The sequence below is a fragment of the Tupaia chinensis genome, unplaced genomic scaffold (genome assembly GCF_000334495.1).
Source record: "Tupaia chinensis unplaced genomic scaffold, TupChi_1.0 Scaffold000673_1, whole genome shotgun sequence".
Classification (NCBI taxonomy): domain Eukaryota; kingdom Metazoa; phylum Chordata; class Mammalia; order Scandentia; family Tupaiidae; genus Tupaia; species Tupaia belangeri.
In genome coordinates, this window is record NW_006160196.1 from 1,961,017 (window position 1) to 1,977,645 (window position 16,629).

The window sequence follows — 16,629 nt, forward strand, 5'->3', positions numbered from 1 at the left end:
GCACGCGCGCCTGGCATGAGTTTAAGCCACCAGGTCTGGGACTCAAACCATGGTTGGCTACATGGGAGTCCAGCGACACAGCCATTACGCCAACTGCTGGTCCCAATCACTGGCATCTTAAATCTTAAGAAATGAGGTGACAGATGACTACCGTGTGAATGGTTCTGTCCCGTGCAGTACTCAACACAGACAGCCATGTGTGGGTGCATCATTTCCAGGAGGCGCGTCTAATTCCATCTCCTGCTGCCTCTGCTTCCTTCAGGTGACAATAAACTTGGACCAGTACATCTACATGCAGTTCTGGGCCCTGGGCCAACGAGTCGGGCAGATGCCCCGTAAGTCCAGCGTGGGCTCCAAGCGCAGCTTCTTCACCAAGTTGCCCCCTGCAGAGAGGTGAGGCGGCTCTCGTTGCAGCAGGAGGGAGCGAGGTTAGAGTCGAGAGGGGACCGCCAGGTCAGTGTCTGGGTTTGGGTGTCCGGGGCCGGGGAGGGAAGCTGAGACGGGGGAGGTGTGACTTGTCCAAATGCTGCCTTTTCTTCTCGAGAGAGAGCGAGGACGGCCATTCCCAGGGAAGAGAAAGAGTAGGGGCTGCCTTCTCCGCGTTCCAGTTGAGGAAAATGGAGGTTCAGAGAGGGAAGCCCGCCTTCTGAAGAAGTGGCCAAGCCAGGGTTCTGCCGAGCAGCCTGTATCTCCAGTAGGAGGGATCGTGGGATTTTACTGACCCCTGTCACTGGACAGACTCTGGTCCCCCGCCCCACCATTGTTGAGCAGTTTTTAAGATGGCGTGTCACCGTAGAGCCAGAGAGAGTGTCCGGGGGCTGGAGGGGGCTCCACGGGCCAGACTCGACCCCACCAACCCCCGTCTCTGTCAGGAGATACTTTAAGCGGGTGGTGCTGGCAGCCCGGACAAAACGCGGCCACCTGGTGCTGAAGAGCTTCAAGGACACGCCGCTGGAGGGCCTGGAGCAGCTGCTGCCCGAGCTGAAGGTGCGCACGCCCACCCTGCAGCGGGCCCTGCTCAACCTCACGCTGGTGGTCTCGGGCGTGGTGTTCTTCGTCAACGTGGGCATGGTGGTGCTGTCCGACCTCAAGATGGCCACCTCCCTGCTGCTGCTGCTCTTTGCCGCCTTCATGGGCCTGCGGGCCTCCAAGGTGAGGGCCCCCGCCAGCCCGCCGTGCCCCTGCCTCTCCGCCTCCAGAGGGCCAGGCCTCCTCTTACTCCTGCCCCGCACTGTCCTTCCGTCTGTCTGGCCCGTCTGCCCGTCTGCCTGCCTTCCTTAGAGCACCTCGGGCAGGTTTCATAATCACACTGTGCCTCGGTTTCCTCTGGAAAGTGGGGGTGATAGTGAGGCCCATCTGGTAGGGTAGTTGTGAGCCTGAAATGGGTGAGCCACGAAAGCACCAGGCATAGCTCTGGCCCATGGGAGGTGCGCCCCGGGAGTTAACACCCACCGTGAGCACCAGCTGTAGTGCACTTCAGTGACCCGGCGAAGGGTGTGTGTTTTGGAGCCACTGGATTCCAGTCTGATTCTGCTGTCTTCTAGCTGTGTGATCTCGATCAAGTTGCTTAAGCTCTCTGTGCCTCAGCTCCCGAATCTGCAAAGTGGAGCAGGGAGTAGGACGGAACGCCTAGGTCGTTGTGGGGACACGTGAATGAATATGCAGGCACACGGTACGGAAGTGCTGCACGAGAGCTGGCCGTCATGATGATTATCGTCGCTAATTGCACGGTTTGTTCTCCGAGTCCCCATCCTAACTGGGTGTCATTATTGCTGGGAGAGCTGGTTTATAAATGCAGCCTCCTGGCTCTAGCTCAAAAGGACTAAATTGAAAACCCTGGGACTAGGGTCCAGGAAACGGCATTTTTTTTCTTTTTTTAAAATTTTTAGAGATTTTTGCTATAGGATGTATGTGCTTGCTGGAGAGACAGACAGAAAGCAAGAAATTGTTCTCCAGTGGGGACAACCACACCTCAATCCCTTTTCCATTCTCCTCCTGGGATCTTGGGCACGCGTACACACGTGCCTGGTGTGAATTTCAAGCCACCAGTTCAGAGACTTGAACTGCAGTCAGCCATGTGGGAGTGCAGTGCCTTAACCACTATGCCACGTGCTGGCCCTGGGAACTGCGTTTCTAACAAGCCTTCTTTCTGATTCTGCTGCATGTGAGCACAGGGCCTTGTACAGTTACACAGATTGTTCACCATCCAGAGGCGCGTGGCGGAGGGGCAGGTGGGGGCTGGCTCCCACTCATGCTCTGCCATCTGAGCGACTGCTTGCCGTGCCTTGAGGCAGAGCTGGCCTGGAGGGCTGCTGCCTTTGACTGATTCTCCCCAGGCTTGGCCCTGGCCCTGGGAACGCGGACTGGCGTAAGGCCCGTCGTGCCCGATCGTTCACTTGCTGGCTCATTGGTTTGCAAGCTGTTTGCAGCCATCCCGACAGGCTTGCAGCGAGCCTGGTAATAAATCCCGCAGATAATAGCCAGGCTGCGCTGCTGGAAGAGGTGCTAGGATGCCGGCCAGCAGCCCAGCCAGGGAGGAAATAACTCCTGCTCAGGACCCGAGCTCAGGAGGGACTGGAGCAAAGCTTTATAGAGGACTGAAGGGCCCTGGGCTTCATCCTCAGGGGAGCAGGAGCCATGGAAGGGCTGCGAGCACAGAGGGACCTCGGGGAGGACAGACCGGAGGGGTGAGGCTAAAGGCAGGGAGGCTGACGGAGGCCGTGGGGCTGTGTTGGGAGGAGACGCTGAGTCTAGCCCAGGGTGGACCATCTGCTCCACCCTTTGGTAGCCCCGGGGGGGGCCACCAGTTTAAATTCTACTTCACTAGTTAGTTCAGTTCATTCGTTTACTCATTCAGCCTTTTAAATTTTTGTTAAATAATTATTTATTTTTTTTTATTATGATTATTTAATTTGACCAGAGAGAGAGAGTGACAAAGCAAGTCTCCCAATCTAGGGCTTGAACCATGGTTGACCGCATGGGAGTCCAGCGCCTTTACCACCGTGCCACCAGCCAGCCTGTACATTCAGTCCTCGGGAGTCCTATTTGGCTTCCCTGTGAACCCTCTCAGCCCAGAGCAGAGCAGGCCTGTGGGCAGCCTGGCGGAAGGGGTGTTGAACTGGCATCCCAGAGAGGCATGGGCTGATCTTGCCCTGGAGGGAGAGGCGCGGGCACGTGGCCACTGGTGGAAGTAGTGGCAGATGCTGCGGGAGCCAGGGTCACCACAGCTCTGTGGGAGCAGTGTGCCTTCCGAACCTTGAGGATGAGACGGGGAGTGGTCTCCAAGGGAGGAGCGGGGGTGACGTGGCTCGTTCCCAGGCCCAGAGGACCGAGTGAGAGGGCCTGTTCAGGGTACCCTGGCTTGTTCTGAGGGTGACATTCAGGAGCAGGCCAAGGTGGATGGGCTCTCTGAGGGCACTGGGTAGCCTTGGGAGGGCTGTGAGCGGGGCGGGACAGGGTCAGTCCAGGGCTCTGTGGGGCCAGACTGGGTGGTGGTGGTGGGGGGACTGAGTCTGCAGAGGCCTGAGGCCTGGGGCAGTTGGCCAGGCAGGAAAAGCTAAAACCTGAGCCAGGCATGCACCTGGGGGCCAGAGAGGAGGGGCTGGGCCAGAGGTTGGGGGGAGTGGCAGCAGGAGGAGCCAGCCAGGAGCAAGTCCCCGGGGACCAGAGGTGGCCTGTGACTCTGGACCATGGGGCTGCCCCAAATACGGATCCCAGGGGAGGAGGAAAGAGCGGGTCCGGGAAGATGCTGTGCTCAGCGTGCACCGTAGCGAGGTGACAGGATGGCCCAGCTGCGGGCGGTGACCCCTCTCCAGGGAGATTCTAGCTTCATCTGCGTGTCATGGAGTGGCATGACCTGCTCCTGAAGGAGGGCGAGCTCGACACAATGAGTGCCCTCTCTGTTCCCGCCGGTCCCTCTGCCTCCCCCCTCAGCCAAAGAAATGGCGATTCGCTCCGGCACAGGGACCAGAGCCGGCAGTGCCCGGCGTGAGAAGAGGGCACATCTCACAGGCAGCCGGGCCACTGGCACCGTGCAGGGCATTTCAGTGATTCTCTGGGCGTTGCCCTCAGAGGCATCTCACCTCGGGCCTGCGTAGGAGTGGGCAGCCAGCCCCGGGTGTGGACGACGGCCCACAGTGGCCGATGTTTGTCAGGTGCCCCTGTGGACCAGCTCTCCGCAAGTTCATGTGTAGGGACTTCCTGGCCCCTCCCTGGCATCCACCTCGATTAGGCGGCGCCACATCGAAGCTGGCAGGGCCTAAGCTGGGACGGGCATCCAGGCATCCATCCGAGGGTGAACGGAGGACTCTAGGCACGGGTGTTCAGCGTGGGCTCAGAGGGCAGGGCGGGCTCTCACCTCACCTCCTTAGGGACACCAAGGATGCGGGAGGAGCAGCCGTGGGGTGGGAGGGGGCAGCCGATACAGCTGGGCCCAGACCTGCCCCTCCCAACGCTTGCCTTCCCCCCACTCCTCTTTACCATTTCATATTTAATTTTTTTTTTCATTCTGGAAAAGTTCAAACAAACACAGAAATAGAATAGCGTGATAAGCTCTCCCGCAGCCAGCGGCCGGCAGCTTCAACCAACAGGTTGATCTGATTTCCTCTAACGACCCCTGCTCCCCCACCGCGGCGTCATTTCGAAGCAAACCCTGGCATGTCATCACGAAGTACTTTATTATTTTTTTAGAGAGATTTTTGCTATAGGGTGCCTGCGCTTGTTGGAGAGACAGAGATAGAGAGACAGAAAGCAAGAAATCACTCCCTCAAGGGGGAATGGCCACAACACAGTTTCTTCTCCATTCTCCTCTTGGGATCCTGGGCATGCACATGCACCTGACGTGAGTTTGAGGCCACCGGGTCCAGGACTGGCAGGCACCACGGTTGGCCATGTGGGAGTCCAGGACATAGCCACTATGCCTTCTGCTAGTCCCAGGAAGTGCATTATTATGTCCTCATTGTGAGGAGAACTTCCAAGTCTGAAGCTCAAATCATCCACGAAATTTTGAGCGTATCTAATAATTCGTGGATCAACTGAGCCAGTCGGTGCAGTGTTTACCAAAAAGTAGTCTTCCGAACCAGGCGGGATACAGATGTTTGGACCCCAGCCCCAGGGACCCAAACAGCATTGGTCTGGGGACAGCCCACCTCTACCGCCATGCCACCTCGGGCTGGCAGTCTGCGGGGAGAACCGCCCCAGCGTGAATGGCCTGGGGGGCTTGCCTGGCTGGGGCGCGCACGGGCTCCTGGCACCAGGAGGCTGAGCGCGCGGGTCCCGCCTGCAGATGTTCGGGCAGCGGCGCAGCGTGCAGGCACTGGAGCTGGCGCACATGTTGTACTACCGCAGCACGTCCAACAACTCGGAGCTGCTCAGCGCCCTGGCCCTGCGCGCGCAGGACGAGCACACCAAGGAGGCGCTGCTGGCGCACAGCTTCCTGGCCCGGCGGCCTGGGGGCGCCAGCGGCCCTCCAGAAGGTAGGACGCGACCCAGGGACGCCCCAGGGACGTGGCGCCAGGGGAGGGGGGAGAGGGGTTGGGGATTAAATAGTCCCCACGCTTCCCACCGCCCGCCCACCCCCATCCCTGTTCCCGCTGTTGTGAACCTGACACATTTGCTAGGAGACCCTGTCCTCTGCCCTCAGCAGACAGGGACCTTGATCCCAACTTCCGACCTTGGTCCCTGGCGTGAGCTCCCTCCCCTGACCTCAGACTCCGTGAGGGTATCGGATTGATGGCATGCCTGCTCTCCCAGCCTCCTTCCTGTCCAAGAACCCACAGTCCCTACCTGAGGCCCTGTCTCCTCCCTGTGTGAGCCATGAGTGGTCTCCTCGGGAGCCCCACTTGTCCCTGAACAGGCCTGATTTGTCCCCATACAAGAGCCCCAGAGCACTCCCCTGCAGGCCTAGAGCTTGCCCCTAGGATTTTCCCAAACCCAGGCCCCTCCTATTCTTTGCCCTGCTGGCCCCTGGTAGTCCTTCCAGTCCTTTCGAGTCTGACCTCACCACACCTGTCTCTCCCCCTGCAGAGACCTCCAGGTGGCTCCAGTCGGAGGTGGAGAGCTGGCTTCTTTCCCAGTCAGGCTGTGACGTGGCCTTTAACGGAACTCGGGCCCTGGCCCACCTACAAGCCCTGACCCCCAGCGTTGGGCTGTACCCACCCCCAGGTTTCCCCAAACTAGACCCTTTGGCTGCAGTCACTGCCGAGTGTCCCCAGGCCGCACCCAGCAGCAACCCCTGACTGAAGTGGCCGTGCCCTGCCCGGGTCCTGCCACCTGGCTAGGAACTAAGCCCCGCCTCCTCCACGACAAGCTGTCAATCACAGCTCCTACATTTTGTCACCCCAATTTCCAATTACTGACGGCAATTATTTTGCTACGCTCTGTGCTTCAATAAGGCCAATCAAAGCAGCCAACAGTTGCTAGGCATTTCCCCCCCTGAAGAACAGCCAATCAAGGGTATTTAGCTCTGCTTCCATTCCATTTCTTAGTCCCACCCCCACTATAAACGTCCGGGCGTGGTTTGGCTGAGGCAGTGGGAGTGTCAGCCAATCACAGCTGCTCGGCTCTGGTTTCTATAACCCACCAGGCAGTGTGAAAGCTGAGTGCCCCCAACACCCAGAGGCTATATATCACTGTCTTTTTAGCGGGCTCTGGACAAACTGCCCATCATGTGCACGAAGGCGGGGCCCCGGCCGGCAGCCAATGAGAGCCGTTTAGTCCTGCCCCGCTGGCAAACGGCCATGACAGCTGCTGGGCATCGTCAACCTTGGGCGGTCAGTTGCAGAGAAGCATCCAATCGAGATTTCCCAAAGCTGACCTTTCTGTCCATCGTGCTGCTGTGTGTTGGGCCATCTGGTCAACTGCTGATCAGGGTGTCCAGGCAGAAGGGGCTGGGAACCCTGTGCTAGGCAGAAAGCTGTGGGCCTGGAGGAGCCACTCTGCCCTCCTCGGAGACTCGCTCCCACTCAGGCTCCCAACCACCTCAGGTGCCTTCCCTGCCCAGCTCCCTTTCTACAGAAGCTACCTCGGTCTGGATCCCCCACCAGCAGCAGCCTGTACAATATCTATTGGTCTATAAATTTCTCCCTGCTCTCCTCTCTCAAAGGAATAAATCATGTTTAATAAATCTGGGTGAATGAGGTGGCCGCAGGAGTAGGAAAGTATCGGAATGTCGGGTGGGGGGACACTGATGCATGTGGTGGGTCCGGGACAGAGAAAGTCATAGTCCTAGAGAGAGGCTGGGTTCTGGGCTGGTGAAACCCAGACGAACTTGGGAGGACCAGATTCCTGAGGGCCCTGGTTCTGTCTCCCCAGGGGAGACGGGTGGCTACGTGCAGTTGTGCAGATTGTTCACATGAAGGCACACAGGGAGTAGGTGGCCCTAAAATCTAGCCTGTGCCCTGGTATGGGACCGTGTCCTGGTATGGGGCCTGCCAGGAAGAAGGGGGTGCCTTCCAGCTTTTACTAAGGTGCTATATGGGCTGGAGGCTCCCTTTGGGAACAGAGGGGCAAAGAGGGATTGGGACGTAGAAACAATCAAAAAGAGATCCACTGGGACCAGCAGATGGCGTAATGGTTACGTCGCTGGACTCCCACTTGGCTGACCAGGGCTCAAGTCCCAGACCCAGTAGCTTGAAACGCACTAGGCGTATGTGTGTGTGCACCTCAAACCCCGAGGACCATCCTCCCTCCCCAGGGGTGATTTCTTGCTTTCTGTCTCTCCCGCAAACACATGCGCTCTAAGGCAACATCTCTCAAAAAAAGAGAAAAAAGATCCAGTCTAGAAACACACAGTGCCTGAATCCCAGAGGGACAGGGACAGAACTTTGAGCAAGGAACGCTCCCTGCCGAACCCTACATGGCTGGCGGAGACGCAGACACCTGGTTCTTCCCCAGACACGTAGGGAGCTCGGGTGCCTCTCAGCGGGCTCCCGGGACCCAAGAAGGGAGGGTCCAGGCTCTTGGAGCTGTGGGAGGGAAAGGGCGCCCGGTTAGAGACTAGTGCGTCCCGAGAAGGAAGGGGCTGGAGGTTAGCGAATCAGCGTTCTGAGGACAGAGCGGCTGGCGTGGGGGGTCTTCCCTGATTCATGAGCGGCGGGTCTGCAGCCTGGGTCTCTGGAGGGGGGAAGGAAGGATGAAAGGAGGCGAAAGCAGAGTCCGTGGTTAAACGGTTTTATTTCCTAGGGGAGGCTTGGGGGATTCGGGGCCAGCGGGAGGGGCCTGGAGCGGAGGCGGCGACAGGGCAAGGCCGGGCGCTCACTCCCGCTTCCGCAGGTGGATGTAGACGATGCCGCTGATCAGGGCGAGGGGGAAGGCCACCCAGGCGAGGGCGAAGCAGTAACCAAAGCTGCCCCCTCGCGGGTGCTTCGCTAGGATCTCCTCGGCGTGGATGGTGTAGATCAGGGCCCCGGAAAACACTGCCACGCCTGCGGGAAGAGAGGAACCCCTTGTCCAGCGCCCGCTAGGAGGCCACGTTTCCCAATAACCTCTGGGGGTGAAGACCACCAGTCCAGGGTGGGCAGTACGGCCGCCTGCTGGGAGCTGTGGTATTCTCTACTGCAGTGTGACCTCGGGAAACTAATCACACCTTCCCTTTACTCCTCCATAAAACGGGACAATAACATCCGTCCATCCAACATCCATCCATCCGCCACAGGTCCATTATCCATCCATCCACCCAGGGAATATTTTTGAGTGTTTTTTTTTTTAAACAAGGCAAACACGCACTAGTGAATTAATAAAACCAGAGGGGCTTTGCGTGAACCTAGGAAGATAATGTTCACAAAACCGAGGATGGATTGATTTAACCATATGCTCTCAAAGTCAAACAATTAAAGTAAGCATAAGTCCACGAAGCACCTGTCTGCACAGTGGGTTCCCAAGAAATAGCAGTTAGCGGACATGGATACTTTTATTATCATGATTCAGAGATCTCTTCTGGGTATTAGTCACCCTCCCCATCCCTGGGGAGGACCCAAATTATTTACCCATATCCCCTTCCCCAGCCCTGGCTCCTTGAAGCCCTAAGTTCCCCCATGCTGGGTCCCTCAGGATTCGGAGACACGTCAAAATCACCGGTGAATCACTGAACACTACAACTCCCATCAGCCCCTGGGGCAGAAAGGTAGGCCATGGAGGGACCTTAGGTGTTTCTTGGGCTTTTGAAAGTAGTTTTCTTCTAGCAGATGTCCACCCACAGGACTCCCCGGGGTGTTCTGACAGTCCCCCCCATCCCCTCACTTCCCAGGGGCAGGGGCGGTGCTTACTGGTGCAAAGCTGGCAGAGGCCGGTGGCGTAGAAGAGGCCTCCTCTGCGCATGGTATAGAGCTGGAACATGAAGAGGATGAAGGACAGACAGCAGAGGATGAGGGAGAGCACCATGAGGACCTGCACCGCCTTCAGCCAGCCTGCAGGAAGGAGGCGGGGAGACGGATGTCACAGTGGGCCCAGTCCCAGCTCCGCCTGCTCTCTCCTCATCTGCCCCTCGCCCCATTTAGAGTCACACAAGCGGAGGGAGGTACTTGGGAGTGTCACTTACGTTGACCTGGAGCCCTGTGACCTGGCTAAATTCTCTATCAATTTTAGTTGTTGCAGAATTTTAAAGATTTTCTACATAAGGACCAGACCATGGCCTGGTGGTTAAGGGAGCTGGATATCAGTTTGAGTACTGGACCAGGAGGCTTGAAAAACACTGGGTGTGCAGGTATGCACACATCCCAAAGGAGGGAGAGGAAGGAGGAGGGATTGCGTCATGGCCACACCCCACGCCAGGGTGCTTTCTTCCTCTTCCTTTGTCTCTCTCTGGTGAGTGTACACACCTGGCAATGAAAAAAAGGCAATATTTTCTTTTTCTTTCTTTTTTTAAAATTTGCTATAGAGCACATGCACTCACCAGAGAGAGACATAGAAACAGCTAGAAGGAAAGTTAGAAAGCAAGCCACCAGGTCTAGGACTCAAACCGTGGTCAGCCATGTGAGAGTCCCGCACCTCAATCATCTTGCCACCTGCTGACTCCCAATACTTTGTTTTTCTTTTTAAATAATGCCAATTTCCCACAGAAGGTCATTACTATTGAGATCCTAAATTTTTTCCTTAAAGGTTTGCTTCTTATACACTTTTTTTTTTTAAAGAGAGATTTTTGCTATAAGGTGCGTGCACCCACCAGAGAGATAGAAAGTGAGCCATTTCCCCCTGGGGAGATGACCATGCCACAGTCTCTTCTCCTCCATTCTCCCCTTTAGATTTTGGGCAGGCGCATACACGTGCCCAGCATGATTTTCATCCTGCTGGGGTCTGGGACTTGAACCACGGTTGGCTAGGTGGGAGTGCAGTGCCTTAACCACATGACCAGCTGGCCCCAGGAAGAGAGACTTTTTACTAATTCCTTTCCCAGGCCTTTCTTTTTCTTGCCTGGTTGCATTGGCTACCTCTAGGGCCATGTTAAGTCGTGAGAGCAGACCACCACTCGCTTTGATCTAAGGAGAAAAGCATTTGGTCCTTGCCCTTAGAATGTTCCGTGGATGAAGCGCCATCCCTTTAGAACTCAGGTGCAACTAGTCCCATTTGACCTTAATGTGGTTCCAAATTCCTCTTGGAACTCGGATTGGTCCCAGGCCTTCACTCAACAACCCCAGCCATCGCCGTAGAATTTTGGAGACAGAATTCTGTCTTCTCAGAATCTTGGAGGCTCTCTCTCCATTCCTGTAGCATATCACTTTCACCCTTTCTGAATCACAAGGGGGGCCCTTCGCCTATCCTCTATAAAAGGAGCATGTTGTCTCTACCGTCTAGACAGCGAAGCCCGCATTTGCCCCACTCGCACTTGGGGGGGTAGTCAGTGCTCGGTTCCCAGTCCTGCGGCCCCTGGCCCCTCACCGTTCTCACTGACGTTACTGCAGGCCCACGTTTGGGTGTCATTGTTCCACGTGCAGTCGTACCAGAGATTCAGGGACTCCTTGCCGGGGAGAGTCCACCAGGACTGATGGGCAGAGAAACCACGGCCAGGTTAGGGAGGGAGAGTGGGCGGGGTCGGGGGAGCGGTGGGCAGGATTGGGACAAACTCTGGGTGCTGCAGAAGGGGCAGCCCGCCTTAGGTGGGGAAGAGGGTGGGTCAAGGGCGAGGCATTGAAGGTGGAGCTCAAAAGGGTCCATGCCCGGGGAAAGGGGGCGGGGCCAGCGTGGCTTTGGAGGTGGGGCGTGGCGGGAGCCGCAGGAGAGCGGGAGGCCTGATGCTCCGAGGCTTACCTTGTCTAAAGTGGCCACGAAAAGGAGGATGAGGATGAGGATGTGCAGGGCCGAGACCACCAGCAGGAGGAGCGACATGGTTGCAGCGGAAGCCTGGGGAGGGGGTAGTCAGGAGTTGGGGGTCTCCAGAGGATGGCACAGAAGCAGGTTAGAAGCCGGAATCCTGATGGAGGAGGGTCTGAGGGAGGAGGAGTCTGGGCATCCAGACTCCTGGGTCTGAGGGAGAAGGGGCTGGGTGCCTGGGCTCCCCCGTTCCCCAGGGGCCAGAGAGAGATCGGCCCTTGGGTCCTGAAGTGCGTAGGACTAGCAGAGTGGCCTCTCTTCAGAGCCCTGTCCCTGGGCACATATGGGCAGGGTATGAAAGTGCAGGTTGTCAGATTAACCGAGAGCTGAGAGCTGCCCCCAGGGACAGGCGGCCTTGACTCACACTACTCCTGTCCGGGGTGGGGGCAGGAGGGGGACTGGGTGAGTCATCTGATGACTCATCCCACCCCCTGCCTCCAGCACCAGGGAAACCCCAGCCCCTGGCTATGTCCACGAGGTCCTCGACCCACCACCAGGGAAACCCCAGCCCCTGGCTATGTCCACGAGGTCCTCGACCCACCCTGCTGCCAGACTGGGGCCTGCTGGACACCTTCTGGAGAATATGGATGACATCTGTGTTGGCAGGGAGAGGGCCGGCCTCCCAGGAACCTTCAGTGTCCCGCCAAGGCACCCGGAGGTTCCCCAGGCTTGGGGTGTCCCTGTGCAAAGCCCTGATCTCAGAATTCTGAGGAGTGGACGCCCCTGGGGAAAAACTGCAGGAAGTTTCTCAGGGGAGTGCTCTGCTAGGACCCCCAAAACCTTGCTGGGCCACACCCCTTCCTTGACCATCACTAGTAGATGCTAAGAGATTACCTAAGAGATTACTTCTTAAATTACAAGATTTCCATGGGGGCCGACAGTGGGGGAGTCGCTCCCAGCCTGGGGTACCCTTCCCAAACTGCTGCACTTCCAAGAAAATAGAGAAATCCCGGCTCGAATAACGGTCCGGAAACTTACCGAGAGCTGCAGAAAAAGTCAGAGTTGGAGTCTCGTCCCTCGTTTGGGCCTCTGTGCCCCGCCCTTCTCCTCCCTCCTTCCACTCTCTGGAGGCCCCCGCCTCCCTCGCAGCCTTCCTCCCTCCCTCGCTGGCTCTCTTCTGGCTCGCTCCCTCCTTCTTCAGTTCTGGAGCCCTTTCTTTCTCTCCTTCTCGCTCCTTCTCTCTCTCTCTTTCCTTGTCTGTCCCTCCTGCCCTCACTGCCTAAGCCTCCTTCTCTCTTCCTCTCGCTCCCGTTTCTCTTCCTCTGCTCCTCTCAATATATACTGACCCTTTTATACCCACCCTCACCGCACCCAGCTGAGGTCTGGAGCCAGTGGGAGGGTCCAAGCACTCTGGTTCCTCATTCTCTGGCCCCCCTCCCAGTGCCCCCAGACAGGCATCTTCTGGGGCTCCCTCCCAGGACTAAGATGAGAATTCCTCGGAGCCCGCGCTCTGGGGCGGGGTAAGCATTGGGGTGGGAGGAACTGATTCCCGGGCCTCGGGGTCTCCGCAGCTAGTTTTGGGACCGGATGTCTGTGTTCGCTGATGGGACCTGGGGCGATACGTGGGGCGATACTCGGGAGGGTTCGGATTCTGGAGGGAGGAGCCAGATTCTCGCAGCCAGGGTTGGTCTTGGGCTGCTGGAGTTGGCTCCAGGGTGGGAGTCAGAGGACGGGAGATGAAAAAGGTGAAACTGAAAGGGGACGGGAAGTGGAGTTGAGCATCCCAGTGCCGTAATTTCCTGGCCAGGTGATCTCGGGCCAGTTATTTCACCTCTCGGAGTCTGTTTCCTAACCTGCACAGTAGGTATAATAGTATTGACTATATTCATACTCGTAATTCTGAGACTTGTTCTGAATAAATAAGGTAAGACCAGTACATGAACACACCTAACACGTTCATTCCCTCCTTTATCAAACATTTACTGAACATCTACTATGAAGCAGGTGTTAATGAAGGAAACAGACGTGAGGGTTGCTGTTACTGGGCTTGTCTTCTGGTAGAGAGAGACAGACAATGATGAGAAAACGTCTCAGTGCAGAAGGTACAGGGCCAAGTCTGAAGCCTAGTGGTAGGCGTGGCTGGATTTCCACATGGCTCACTTCATGGTGAGTATCCAAAGGTCCTGAAAGGAGGGAGAAATGGTAGGAGAAAGGATTGTGGCCTGGCCATGCCTCATGGGGGTACTTTTTCTTTTCTCTCTGGTGAGTACATACATGAGCCCTCTAGCAAAAAATAAAAACAACACTTATTTCAGATGAAGATAAATGCTTTGAAGGAAAAAACCAGAGTGACAGGGTGGGAAGAGGCTACTTGAAACAGGGTAATCAGGGGAGGTCTCTTGCAGGAGGTGACATTTGAGTTGAGACCTGAGGACAGGAATCCTTTGGAATCTGGCAAAGAGGAAGAGCCAAGACTCCTGAGAACAAGCTTTGGTTGTTCAAGGAGCAGACAGAGGGCCACTGTGGCTGGAGCACAGGGAGCCAGAGGGAGTAGTGGGAAGGGAAGTCAGCGTGCCCTTGAAGACCAGGGTGGAGTTTGGCTTTTATTCTGAGCGCAGTGGGAAACCATTAGAAGGTTTTAACAGAGATGTAGTAGGACCAGGAACTTAATGTTGACCATTACTATTACAAGGGGCCTTCAAAATGTTCATGGAAAATGGAATGAAAGTATGAGTTTATTTTGGTGTAAAAATCTTGAAATCCATGCATAGCTTTTTCATAATACACATCTTTCATGAAATTTGTTTTTTAGACATAGGGTACGTGAACCTGCCAAAGAGACAGAGACAGAGGGGACCAGCAGTTAGCGTAATGGCTATGTTGCTGAACTCCCAGGTAGTCGACCGCGGTTTGCGTCCCGGACCCGGTGGCTTAAACTCACGCTGGGCGCGTGTGCGTGCGTGCCCAAGATCCCGAGAGGAGAATGGAGGAGAAGGGATTGTGGCGTGGCCATCCCCCCGGGGGGTGATTTCTTGCTTTCTGTCTCTCTGTCTCTCTCTGTCTGTCTGGCGAGCACATGTGCCCTATAGCAAAAACTTCTCGGAAAAAAAAAAAAAAAAAAAGAGACAGAGACAGAGTAAGTGAGAAATCACTCCCCAGAGTGGTGGCCACACTTCAGTCCCTTCTTCATTCTTCTCTTGGGACTTTGGGTATGAATGCACATGCACACGGTGTAATTTTCAAGCTGCTGGGTCCCAGACTCGAGCCGTGGAGTCAACCATGTGGGAGTCTAGCACCTTGATGACCATGCCACCCACTGCCTCCCCCCCATGAATTTTTGGAACACTTCTCATATGCATTCTTGAGTTGGTGGGGGTTGGGGGGCGATGACACCATGCACCTGCGACTCTTGGAAGGGAACTGGTTATCTGAGGTCCTGATGAGAGCTAGGGAACTCACATCCTGGTCTCTACAAAGATAGGGAAATGGGGTCCAGCAGATGGCCTGATGGTTATGCTGTGGGATTCCCATGTATTCAACCGTGGTTTAAGTCCTGGGCCCGGAGGCTTAAAACTCATGCCAGGTACATATGTATGCATGCCTACAATCCTGAGAAGGAAACGGAGAAGGGATTGCAGTGTGGCCATCCTCCCTGGGGAATGATTTCTCACTTTCTGTCTCTCTGGCAAATGTGCATGCCCTATAGGAAAAACCTCTCAAAAAAAAAAAAAAATTGGGGAGTGAGGGGAGGCAGGTGGCATGGTGGTTAAGGGCATTGGACTCCCACATGGCCAACCGCGGGTCAAGTCCCAGACATGGAAGATTGCTTTCTCACTTTCCCTCTCTCTCTCCCTCTCTGTTCAAATTAAAATAAATAAGTAAGTAAATAAATAAATAAATAAAATAAAGTTAAATAAAAGAACCCTTAAAAAATGGGGGAATTAGCAAGTTTTGGGGTCCACTGGGTCCCAAGATAAAAGTTGGGAATCTAAAACGATGGTCCCTGGGGGAAAGGAGAACGAGTTAGTGGCAAATGTAAGCTCCTGGCAAGGAGAGCCTGGGGATCTGACTAGGATCCCCAGTGAGTTACAAAGTCTGGGCCCGGACTAGCAGATGGCATAATGGCTACATCTCTGAACTCTCCTGTAGTCCACGTGGTTTGAGTCCCGGACCCGGTGGTTTAAACTCACACAGGGCTGAACTCACGCAGGACGCATGTGCGTGGGTGCCCAAGATCCTGAGAGGAGAATGGAGAAGGGATTGCGGTGTGGCCATCCCCCCTGGGAGTGATTTCTCGCTTTCTGTCTTTCTTTCAGGCAAGAGCGCAGGCACCCTATAGCCCAAACCTCCTCACCTCCCCCCAAAACTAAAACAAAGTCTAGGTCACTGAGGGAAAATTAGGGGCTGGGGGAATCACGCTCCTCTTGGGAGTGCAGGGAAAGGGGCTCTCACTTTTTTGGACTGGGAAGGAGTCGAGTAACCAGGCATTGGAAGATAGACCTTGAGGACCTTGAGGACAGGAGTCTAGGACTCCGGGTCATGTTTCTGGAGTGAAATCAACGCCAGATTTGAGCACTCTCTGGGGATATCTGGGAAGTCCCCAACGCTACAGCCCTGAGGAAGGGGGAGAATTAGGGACCCGAGGGCGGTGGCGGGATCTCCCCCTCGCGGGCCTCAGCGGCTACGAGTTGGAGTGATGTGAACATCCGCGGGCCGCTTCCTCCCACAGGAAACCGCAGGCGTCGGGCACACCCAGCCTGCAGGGAGAGGCGCCCACTGTCCGCCAGCCCTGGGGACGGCCCACGTGGGCAGCAGCCAGCCGCGGAGGGGGCGTGCCTTGCGGAGCGAGGGGGTGTGGCCGGAAAGCGGGGGTGGTGCGGAGCGCCCGAGGCCCCGCCCACTTCCGCCTCTCAGTGAGTTGACGCGGGAGGCAGCCAAGGGTTTTTGGCGGCTTCGCTGGAGGCCGTTGGCTGCGCATGCGTAGAGAGCCACTGCGAGGACCTGCGGAGGTGGTGAGCGCTCCTCCCTCCTACGACTCCCGTCTTAAGTATCGCCCCTCTGCTAGTGAATCCTCAAAATAACGGCCTAGCCCTAAAGCCTTGCAGGCTTTTGAAGCTCCTCCCGCTCAGGCCCACTGCATTCCTGAGCCTCTCACAGCCCCGTGCTCCCCACACAGAACATCCCGACCTCCCACAGGTCCTCCGAGCCTGAGCGCCTGCTAGCTAGCCCGTCCCTAACAGGCCTTCGGAGCCAGCGTCTTTTCTAGATGCTCAGGGAGCCCTCACGGCCCTCCTACCCGGCCCCTGGCAAGTTCTCCCAGCCACGCCCCTCGAAGCCCCTCCCCGCACCTACCCGGGGACCCGCCCTCCCCAGGTGCCCGCGCCC

General features: G+C 56.4%; 3 protein-coding genes across 8 annotated transcripts in view; 2 read left to right on the forward strand and 1 right to left on the reverse strand.

The window, feature by feature from the left end:
* TMEM143 (transmembrane protein 143) overlaps positions 1-7,123 on the forward strand; it is a 25,770-nt gene extending 18,647 nt beyond the window's left edge. For all 3 annotated transcript variants that reach the window (XM_006160200.3, XM_006160201.3, XM_027776442.1), the window contains 4 exons: positions 263-393; positions 873-1,152; positions 5,285-5,474; positions 6,025-7,123. In XM_006160200.3, coding sequence (XP_006160262.1) covers positions 263-393; positions 873-1,152; positions 5,285-5,474; positions 6,025-6,236 — 813 coding nt within the window. In that variant the 3' untranslated portion in view covers positions 6,237-7,123. The remainder of the gene's footprint in view (positions 1-262; positions 394-872; positions 1,153-5,284; positions 5,475-6,024) is intronic.
* Positions 7,124-8,153: 1,030 nt separating this feature from the next.
* Positions 8,154-12,430, reverse strand: EMP3 (epithelial membrane protein 3 (MAM blood group)). Of its 4 annotated transcripts, none has more exons than XM_006160207.3 (5): positions 12,283-12,430; positions 11,242-11,334; positions 10,873-10,975; positions 9,264-9,404; positions 8,154-8,423 (listed from the first exon to the last, which is right to left on the reverse strand). In XM_006160207.3, the coding sequence occupies exons 2-5, from the start codon at positions 11,317-11,319 to the stop codon at positions 8,254-8,256; spliced, it is 492 nt and encodes a 163-aa protein (XP_006160269.1). In that variant the 5' UTR covers positions 11,320-11,334; positions 12,283-12,430; the 3' UTR covers positions 8,154-8,253. The 4 variants fall into 4 exon arrangements, with proteins under 4 accessions (XP_006160269.1, XP_014447803.1, XP_014447802.1 ...); XM_014592317.2 differs by having other exon boundaries at positions 11,242-11,364; positions 12,283-12,426; XM_014592316.2 differs by having other exon boundaries at positions 11,242-11,404; positions 12,283-12,420.
* Positions 12,431-12,623: 193 nt separating this feature from the next.
* Positions 12,624-16,629, forward strand: part of ODAD1 (outer dynein arm docking complex subunit 1) — a 44,026-nt gene continuing 40,020 nt past the window's right edge. The window contains exons 1-2 of the mRNA XM_006160208.2: positions 12,624-12,764; positions 15,974-16,256. The gene's annotated coding sequence lies outside the window, so the exon portion shown is untranslated. The remainder of the gene's footprint in view (positions 12,765-15,973; positions 16,257-16,629) is intronic.